Below are 10,738 nucleotides of genomic sequence, written 5' to 3' on the forward strand. Positions count from 1 at the left end.
CAATGTAATATATAACCAATTGAAATGACAACCACGTAAAACTACGGGATTTCATTCTATCGGAAGTTTCCGCCGTTTCCTAAAATTACGGGATTAGCACTCTAAGTGTTAATATACTACTCGCATAAAAACTATAAATTTTATTCTTTTTCTTTGGTTTGAAGTCACAATAAGGGAAATTGGTGCAAATGTAGAATATATGAAAGCCATCACTGTTCTCATCATAAAAGTGAAAAGTATTTCATTTTAAAGTTTATTTGACAATCATTCATCCAAATAAAAAAAACAGTAGGCAGTCGTGGGACTGCCGATAGAAGTGAAAACGGAACTATTAAGTTGAGAGTAATTAACAATACAGTTTATAGTAGCAGTACATCTGTAATCGTCAATGTGACCGCTTTTTTAATTTTTCCAATTTTAAAATCTCACGAAAAAATATTATCAAATAACTAGAACTCTATTTTAAAACCACGCTAGTAAGATAAATCTTATACCGTAATTATAACTCATTCAATGATGAAGAGGTTAAATATTTAAAACATAATTAAAATGAATAAGGCTAAAATTTAAATCCAAATATTTCGTCACAAATATTAAAAATGTTTTAAAAATCTATTCGTTGTTTTCATTATTCATTTATCTGTATAAAAATTTGTTGAAATTGCTCAAGTATTAATAGATAGAATACAAGTGAGTAAACACCGAGTGAACAACAGTGAGTTGAACACCGTTGTAAATAATACAGTGTTTTGCGACGGATAAAGTATATAATTGCAATAACAATTAAACCCACAATATTTTTAAAACTAATAAATTAGTTAAATTAACTTGGTTCTTTCGTAAACGTATTTTTATTGCCAAATAAACTAATTTATTATAGTTAATACGGTAATCAGTGAAGCCAATGCGCCAAACTACAGTTCCGCCAGAAACGTTGCACTCATCACTTCATACGCTACTACAAGCTAAACTAAACTTCCAATAAAAAAATAGATAAATTACAAAAAAAATATTCCATCTATTTTCACACAACATCTCGCTGACAAATTGTTGTCTGACCAAAAAATAAAAAAAATCCACGCATACTACTTTTTTTTTGTCAATTGTAAACGCTTTGCTAAAATGTAATACAATAATCAAAATTATTTCCCGAAATTTTGTTAAAATATTGTAAAAATGTAACCCAATAGATTGCCAATATTAAGAGCTTTAATTTGACGCATCTTACAGAATTGTACGACATTGGCTTTCACTTTTAAAATCGCGAGAGGAAACCGTAAAGGTCACTGATTTTCCGCAAGTCTGTTTTCATACTCCGCCGGGACCAGTTTTTAACACAGCGAGACTGACTTTTTCATGCAGGTTAGTAATCATTAGCATGTCCTGAGTACGCGAACCTGAGGATTTTAACCCTCTACCCAAAACGCTCAAACCGCGCCTAAAGAATTTTCACTTCAAAAATTCATTACTTAAAGAGAAATCTAATATTAAAATGTCATTTGGTTTTTTTAATGTAAATTTTAGTGGATAATTCAAAATGATACAACAATATCATTTAGAATTTTACTAAAGTATGTATTAAATGTTATTGCAAAATATTCACTTTCAAGTGGTGATATTAATCTAAGGACCAACAGTGCCGTGATACATGACTCATATCAGTCGCAGGATATTGGAGTTTCAACTGTTGAGTTGTCCATAAATTAGGCTCACAACACCAAATATATAGTCACCTTGCCTCCTCCTCATTTATTTTTTGGCCCCCCCAATATTTTTTATTTTTATTTAGGAGACACTATTCCTAGAGTTCAGTTATCCATATTCTAGACTACTTTCTACTCCTTTTCCTTAGGGTTACCAAAATCTAATTTTATTCTTCTTGCCCCAATATATTTATTTACATCAAGTCAATGTTCTTGAAAATACCAATTGATTGAGTAGTTAAAAAAATCTCTCCTGGTTTAGCATTATTTTTATTTATTAACTCTGGGTAAGTTAAAGGCTTAGTATATCTAGAAACTATATCAAATGGATTCCTACAGAATTAATTAATTTGGATTAAGCATGTATCTATGTATCTTCTCTTAAATATATTATAAAATTATAGATACTATAAATTAATTGAACAAAATATTGAGTACTTAAATTGCCTTGAACTTTGAGGTTTATACAAATTTTGACTTGGGCTGTGCTTTTTAAACTAATCCGGCTCTACAAACTCCAAGAAAAAAACATCCATTTCCAGAAGAACAGACTCAAGAAATAAATTTTGTTTTTATATCCTAATTCTATGTGTTTCCTACAAGGGTTTGAAAGGAGGATTACTATAAATTGCAAAGAGATTACTCACATACCCAATATTGAAGTTGGTTATCATCTGCCAGTCCACTGTAACACAAACAGTCTCGCTCTGCGTTGGGACCACAGCCAATAGAGTAGTCCTCCGCAATAAGTCCCGCAGCGCTGTCCGCAGTGCTACCATCCGTCTCACTGGGGGCTACCTGCAACCATCAGGCCATCCTTCCCACGATCTGGAGACCTTGCCAGCAAGCCCAGCGCACCCTTCAATGCACCATTGAACAACCACAAAACTGGCTCCTGTCCACTGAAAACATTAATCAGAGCGAGTTGTTTTATCTACAAAATTCTGATTTGCAAGGTTTATTGGCTTACAAAGAATCCTTATTTAAGAAAGTAAAGATTAAAAGATCAATTGATTTAAATTGGTGATTCCTTAAGATTTCCATTAATAGGCTCATTCTAAAAAATCTGGTTTGAATGGACTATAGCAATAGCAAGAGGTAGAATAGCCTAAAACACCACGTTGTCTTGTAACAAGCCTTCCGCTGAGGTTAGCATGTAAACATTTTTAACATTATATCTGAATTTTTAAATTTATGAAATGTCCCTGCGAACAAATAGATCATTCAGGAAAAAAACCTTTAATCAAATAAAAGAGAAATTGTGTCAGCCCACTAGGTTTTTAATTACACTACAGGCCCAAATCTCCATAGATGGTCTATTTACACTATCATAAAACTCATACACTTTTCCCATAAACGTAGCCAATCAAGTTTCCATGCAAAATTTTAGGTTCTACAGATGGCATTCCCTTCTCAAGATATCCCTTGTAGCATAATACAATTCAATTTTTTGTTAATTTAAGGTTTAAGTTTCATCATCAGGGTTTTTAATAATAAATCTAGGAAGAGTACCAACAAATGCTAAGAGTATGGCTGAAATCACCAAATTTTGGTCGAACGACTTTTAACATTGATTTTTCATGTTTATGGTTTATTTTTTCAATGTCTCCAAAAAAATTAAAAAGAAAAAACAATGAAATCAATGAGTAATTTGGCTTTTTTTACTCTATGAATAAAAAATTTTATTCACAATATTAAAATCTCATATGATATCACACATTTATTTATTATACTATTTCCTCATTGCCCATTCCATTTGTTTAACCCATAAAGAACCCGATGTAAAAATATTCAACTAAAACGCTTAGCCAATATCTCTTGGAGGTGTTACGCAAAAACATTAACAACTCAGCCCCTTTTCAATATAGAAATAGAAGCTTCATGCAAAATTTCAAGTCTGCAGATTTTTTTTTACATATTGTGTAGAAATGAAATATTTTCCAGACTCCTCAGTTTTAATGGCTACATCACAAGCCAAAAAATTGATAACTGACTTCATTTGAACATAGATTACAAAAAGACCGAATATCCTTACAGTGCCCTGTCGTAGTACAATTAACCCTAATCGCTGTGTTGGTAATAAGGTTACAACATTCACGGAATATGGAAAAAGACTTGGAATCATTAATGAGATGACCAGTACCTCTGCGTGGCTTGTTGTGTATGTGTGATGGCACTGGGTGGTGTATAGGAGGTATTCTCATCCTCTGTGCTTTGCATACACACTAAGATGAGAGTCAGCAGCCAGGCTCAAGTTGGCCCCAAAAGCCAACACAGCTGTCGATTGGAATTTGTTCCAGGGCTCGAACTACCCTGGTGAACGCAACAACCAATTACAGGTACAGGCAACGGGGAGATTCAAGTCACCATAGTCAAGAGAGTAAACGACAATAACATGTCTTAATGACTATAAATTTTGTGTACTGCCAATCCAGCTGATTACAAAGCAGACGTGACAATTCGTGATCTTAAGTATATACAATATAAAAATGTAACCAGAAATATTCTTTTAAAAATTACAACATTTATCAATACAATAATCATATAAGTAACATGTTTTTTAGCAATCTGCTGTTGGTCTCGAATAGACTATACTTGAAGATTTAAGCTTCAACACAACATGCCATGTTTATTTCAAAAGCTTAAGCACTTCTGTTTTCATATTAAATTCTTTTAATAATAAATTGAATACTTGAAAAAATATTCCTATCGGAATTCAAAAGGAAAGAAACTGCTGTATCGAAAATTATCAATACCACTAAGAATTGAAGTATGGAGTTACCCGGTATTAACCCATCATCTAATTATTACACAGTAATTAATATTTGCCCTCAAGTGTATTGGTAAAAATAATTTTTTTTTTCAGTACTTTATTTTATAAATTGGGTTGGGATTGCACCTGATTAGAACTAAAAATTAAATTGAAACGTTTTCACTTATCTCTTCAGAAGAAAGATGATTCTTTCAACTAAAATCTTTTTTAACAGGAACCAAAAAACACAATTGAATTTATAAAAGCACACAACAAACGAACAGCTTGAAATTCACAAGTATACTGAGGGAATATATTTGAGTTTTATTTTAGTAATTAGTTTTTTAGTTTTAGAACTTTTTATATTATAGTTATTCGAACGCTATTCATGTACAGTGATGTTTTTTTTTGGATGTTTACATTTAATGTAGCTCAAATTGTATGTTTTGGAATAAAGAAAATTCTCGTCGCTCTCCTCTCTCTCTCCTCATCCTCACATACTGTAACACACGACCATGTGATACAAATCCAGAAATGGAGGAAAGCAGGACCAGTGAAAAAATTTGATAGGTTTATAGAAACGACGTAGTGAGGTAAAATTGACAAATGAAAATACAATACAGTGGTTGAAAACAGAATAACGAAAATATGGATGTTTAATAACAATACATAAATTCAAATTCATTATTACACTAAAAATAGTTGTGACTATAAGGGTTAAAAAAACACAATTTGTAATGAATTTATATTATTTATATTTTATTTCATTTTGTTTTATATTCCCATTTGGGAATTCAAATAAAATGGTTGATAAAATTTCAGTTTTTTTTTTATTAATTCATAATTGGCTTAAAAGATATTCTTGAAATTATGAATTAACATTAATAATATATCATTGCAATTTAATGTGTGACAGCAAACACAGCTAATTGCAATATTTTCTTGTAAATTATTTTGAAAATAGTGTATATGCATTGCTGTCCTGAATCTGTAAGCACTTTTGATACTGTATCAAAATGAACTAAAGCTGAGGTACAAAGTTATTTATATTATATCAAAACCCAAACCCATGATGACAAACGAATATGTACTATATTAACCATAAAATAATGTATTTTGTCCAAATCATCATTAATTTTCATAATTGTATTAGTTTTTACAATATATACTTAAACCCACAAATGCCATGTAGAAATAAAACTAAAATAAGTATCTGTTTAGCACCAAATAGATTGTTACTTACCTGATCATATCTGTTGCGAGGGATATTTATTGTCGTCTGCCTGTCCTCCATGTGAATCACTAAGCCCCTTACACTTGGCAGAGAATAGGAATATTTACGGAAGTCCTGAAACAAGAAATTGTACACTGTAGATGTGTCTTACTTATTGGATTTAGGTTCAGTATAGTACAAAAAAAAAAACCCTTGTTAAGAGTTTATTCCAGGATGAAAAGCTTATTCAGCACAAAGAAAACATGTATTCTCCTCGCATTATCAATGATAATTCAGTCACAATATTAGCTGCACAGTTACAGGGGTTAAACGGACAATATTAATAAATTAGTTTAATATTTTTAACACCTTTCTTTATACCTTAGTTGCAAAACTTTTTTGATCCTCCCTCATATAAAGCTTACTATATTTAACCCTTTGAGTGCCGCAGCGTTTTGCTATATGGTATGCATAAAATGCCGAGCGAAAATGCCTGGTTCTGCAAGGGTCTGGTTTAAAAATTCATAACAAATTTATTTATTGGTATAATGTCTTGGGTTTTTGTTTTTTTTTAGATAAATATATTTTCTTTATACATATAATACATTGATACACTTATTTAACGTTTTTATACAAATAAAAAAAATCATTAACAAAAACTTTATGAGCAAAAACAATTTAGTTTTTTTATTTTGACACAACTTAGTATTATGAAATATTTATTTTTTCACTTTTAGTTATTCTAATCTTATACTCCATTTAATTTCTTTACAAAAACACATATAAACTTTTTTTTTATACTTATAAAGTTTGGAAAATAAATATGAAAATATGAACCACTACAAAACTAGAAAATTTTCTAACCTAACCTAACACTCTGTGTATTGTCTACACTGATAATGCTTAAATCTAATGCCTGCAATACTAGGTCTTCATTGTCAGCATGTTTTTACGACTCATTGTTTATAAATATCACTGAACAAACACAAAAACTATACAAACGTATTTAGTAAAGTACTAGATGCTTACGATCGCCGTAACTCGCGGCCATCATTGTTCTACTTACACACAGACTAGAAAAACATACACAAACGAAATAATCTGAAGATCCCTTTCAATATCATTTGTGAAATAAACAGCAGCACAAACAAAAACAACGTAACGCTCGTCCGCGGTAGCGGCCGATTCTAAACGCGACTGACACGCTCACTTTACAACCGCCGTAAAAATCAGAATCTAACCAAAATGCAACAAAACCTACATTAAAAGTTACGTTGAAGCCTTTGGAATGCGTATGAATAGTCATTGAGCCAATTTAGATAAATACTATATAAAATATAAGCGTTATTGCAGAAGTCGCTAACAGCGATTCTGGCATTTTCTTGCATATAATGCGGGATTGCTGACAGCGATGCTCCGGCGCTCAAAGGGTTAATATACTTGATTCATAGATATAATTGAAAGGCGACTTAATTTCTATTTACTAAGTCCTACTACTACTACTTAGTTAACTTTAGAAAAGTCTGCCTTCTTGTACTGTTGTATTTTCTTGGTTTTACAGCCAAAGTTCCTCTATTGCATATTACTGGATATTAAATCTGTTATTAAAATATCTAAGCTGAGTTTATAAGAGTATCCCACCTGACCTCTTTTCTTTAAAACTAACAGTAATTTAAAATGAGCAATATATGCACATCTGTTGCATTTCCAAGGCTTTACAATGCTTTATGAGCTACCTGATAAACAGTACTAATGACATGAGTCACTAAGATAACAAATGTCTACAGCAAGAATAAATTACTACCTTATCACTGCAGAAGATGCGAGACAAATTAAAAGGACAGTGTTGAAAAAGATATATAACTGGGTATCTTTTTAATTACTATAAAATCCCACAGAATTGAGAACACACAACATTTGGCATACGTTACAATTGTTTAGTTTAAAATATTGAAATGGTCCCTAAATAATTATTATTGAATATACACTGAGAAATTGCTTTTATTGTAATTTATTCAGTTAACAAAAACCTCAGAAGTAATGAGGAAACTTCTTAATAGATGGTTCTAAATTAATAAATGTTTGTTTTTGTTTCTTTAAATTGTGTTTACATAGTAAAAGAATCGAACAGGGTTTCAAATATATAATTTTGTGATAATATTTATATATTTTTTCCTCTTCGAAATGTCTCTCTCCAATAGTATTTATATACAAAAAAATAGTATATATGTTCTGTTTAAATATATGTATATATTCATTATAATTTTATAAATGGCAATAGGCTAATTTAATTTTCAATAAATATTGAGTCACAAAAAGTACCTGATCCGTCAGGACAATAATACAAAATAATTTAATTACATAAAGTAAATGTCAGCTATTGAGAAACAAACTAAATTGATATAAATTTTACGCGACAAAGTAACTTACTGCTAGAATGTTAATGATGGTGTGTCCAATTTCTGTGTACAGAGGCGGTCGATCCCGCACAGAGACCAAGGGGCAAGGATAGTAGCGGAACTCTGCACCCATTCGTAGAACTAACCTGATGGGAAATAGTCTGGCCCAGGGCGTCTCCCACCTGAGGATAGGATCATAATCAATTCAGTCTATAGTATACAAAATTTAAAGAAGACAAGAGAACTAGAATGTTCTGCAAATCTTTCTGTGCAGAATTGTGTGACGCATGAAACATTATTATTTTTTTAATTGAGAACAAGAAAATCAAGTGTTCTTCAAGGCTCTATTTCAGCCTAGTGATTTTAAATCTATTAATGATTAATCTTCGAACACAAAAATAAATGTAATTGCATATTTAGATACCAGAACATAATTTAAATAGCCTGATAAAATCCAAGAATCATACTAAAACAATATCACTTGCAAATTGTTTTCTTAACTCAAATTTTCATCTATTACCAAGCCAAGAAAATTGGTATTACTTTTAATTTCAAGCAAAAATTCTCACACAAAACTATATTCAAATGAATGAAAAAAATATGTTTGTCTTGTACCCAATTTAAATAATAAAATACAAACTACTAAGTGTTGGACTCATCTAAATAGACAATTATCAGAGTTAAATATTTAACTTGACGATAAAATGTTTGAGATAATAAAATTCCTGGATTGTTGGTCCTTCAAAACATCAGTGTTTAGACCAGTGTTCATACTTAGAGAGTATGAACTTAAAACTTAATCTGATTTTCTATGTAATGGAGCTAAAAGCAGAATATAAGATATATCATGAGTGTGATCTACCATTAATTAAAGAAATATAAATAACACTTTCGGAAACAACTATCATAACTGATACAATTTTTAAAGGAGCAATTGAAATGAATTTTTGTATCACTATTTAAATTTCCTGAATAATCAAATACTGTATTTAACCCTTTGCATGCCAGCCCATTTTCCATAAGTACTACCCAGAAACGCCAAGGGCATTTTCAGCAGTTTTGCAAGCTTTCACTAAATGTATCATAACTTTTTTATTTTTTAACAGATATTGATGATTTGTTTACCATTATTTTGCTTATGAAATGCCCTTGTTCTGTTGGTAAATTTTTAGTTTGCATAAATGTAAATTTAAAACTTATAAAAAAGTTTAAAACATTATAGAAAACAAAATTTGTAAAATTTCCAACAAAACATTATTTTTTAGACACAAATAAGTGGTTTAAAAAAAAAAATTTATGCGTGATTTTCCTGTTATAAATCCTAGTAAAGTTATATCTACCACCCTTAACTGTAATTACAAAATTCTCAAAATGCCTACCTTATTATAGAAGATCCAGTTTAATGATTTTTATTCACTAAATGTGCCACGGGCACAGTTTTTTGTTTTAATTTTGCATGGACGTTGTATGTAATGTTACATTATATTCACAAATCAATCATTTGACACTTATACAAATCGGGTACTTTTGGGATTTATACCAACCCGAATATACCAACCACACCAGATATGAAGAACACAAAAAATATTAAATTTAGTAAGATATATTATAAAACAAACATTGTTTAGAAACAGAAAAAATAACTTTTTAATTACCAAAAATTTGACAAACTTAAAAAGATTATCAATTGTGTAATGAAGGATTTCCAGATTCGCTTCAAAACATTTTTTCAATGAAACTGTAGAACGTTATCAAAAACGCATGTAATTTGAGTAACTAGAAACTAACATTCCATCAATCAACAAAGCAATTTCCCAGGTATTGTGATCCGCGGTATTGTGGTGGCCTGGTTATCTTATCTTTCTCGGAGAATACCCGAATATACGGCAGGCCGCGCGGCTAATCACATGGATTATTTAAGTTTTTTGCTACAGTACATACAAATTTTTTGGCCCCCTTTTCCAGTTATCAATTCAATTATTAATAATTTCCTGATCAGAGGCGCCCCTCTAGAATTTATATATTAACGTGATAGATACATATCTCGAGGGAATGTTTTTTCTTTTCGGTTGACATCACGCGCGAAGCTGTCGGAAGCACCTTCGGTCCGGAGGCACTCGCATTTTGGGTGGCGGAGTTTGATCAAGAAATCAATTAGACAAGTTTTGTTTTTTTTTTCAATTAAAGAGTTTAGTTTTTGTTTGGTAATTGTTTGTTTTTTGTTTGAAATTTTTGTGTTGTTGCTCTGAGAAATGTAGGGGTAAAAATACGAAAGGTACAACAATGCGACGACGGGCGGACGAGTTCTCTGCCAATCACGTGTATCCTACTTACACCGCTCGACTTTGACCTCTGTCCTGAGGATGGGGAGGGTTTGCGCATAAGGACAATTTCCTGTTTTATACTGACGAAATATTGTTATAAACCGCTAATCTAGTAATCAGTAGAAGCTAAATGATCAACTGTCTGAGGATGGGGAGGGGTCTTGCGATAAGAACAATTCCTGTTTTTTATATATCGACACGAAATATTGTTCTAATAACCGCTAATCTATTTAATCAGTTGGAAGCTAAATGTTCAAAATAACGATTCATGTCTGGGTGTGGTCTTGTATAATCCCAAAAGTACCAATGAATCTAATAAAAGGGGCATAGTAAAAATGCCCCTAACA

The 10,738-nt window shown here is 31.2% G+C and overlaps 1 protein-coding gene across 1 annotated transcript; it reads right to left on the bottom strand.

The window, feature by feature from the left end:
* Positions 1-2,487: 2,487 nt before the first annotated feature.
* Positions 2,488-8,251, bottom strand: LOC124374665 (zinc finger FYVE domain-containing protein 9-like). The gene is made up of 3 exons (XM_046832840.1): positions 8,099-8,251; positions 5,625-5,803; positions 2,488-2,605 (listed from the first exon to the last, which is right to left on the bottom strand). Exons 1-3 carry the CDS (start codon positions 8,198-8,200, stop codon positions 2,488-2,490), a joined length of 399 nt encoding a protein of 132 aa, XP_046688796.1. The 5' UTR covers positions 8,201-8,251.
* Positions 8,252-10,738: the final 2,487 nt, after the last annotated feature.

The sequence above is a fragment of the Homalodisca vitripennis genome, unplaced genomic scaffold (assembly GCF_021130785.1).
Source record: "Homalodisca vitripennis isolate AUS2020 unplaced genomic scaffold, UT_GWSS_2.1 ScUCBcl_9515;HRSCAF=18033, whole genome shotgun sequence".
Classification (NCBI taxonomy): domain Eukaryota; kingdom Metazoa; phylum Arthropoda; class Insecta; order Hemiptera; family Cicadellidae; genus Homalodisca; species Homalodisca vitripennis.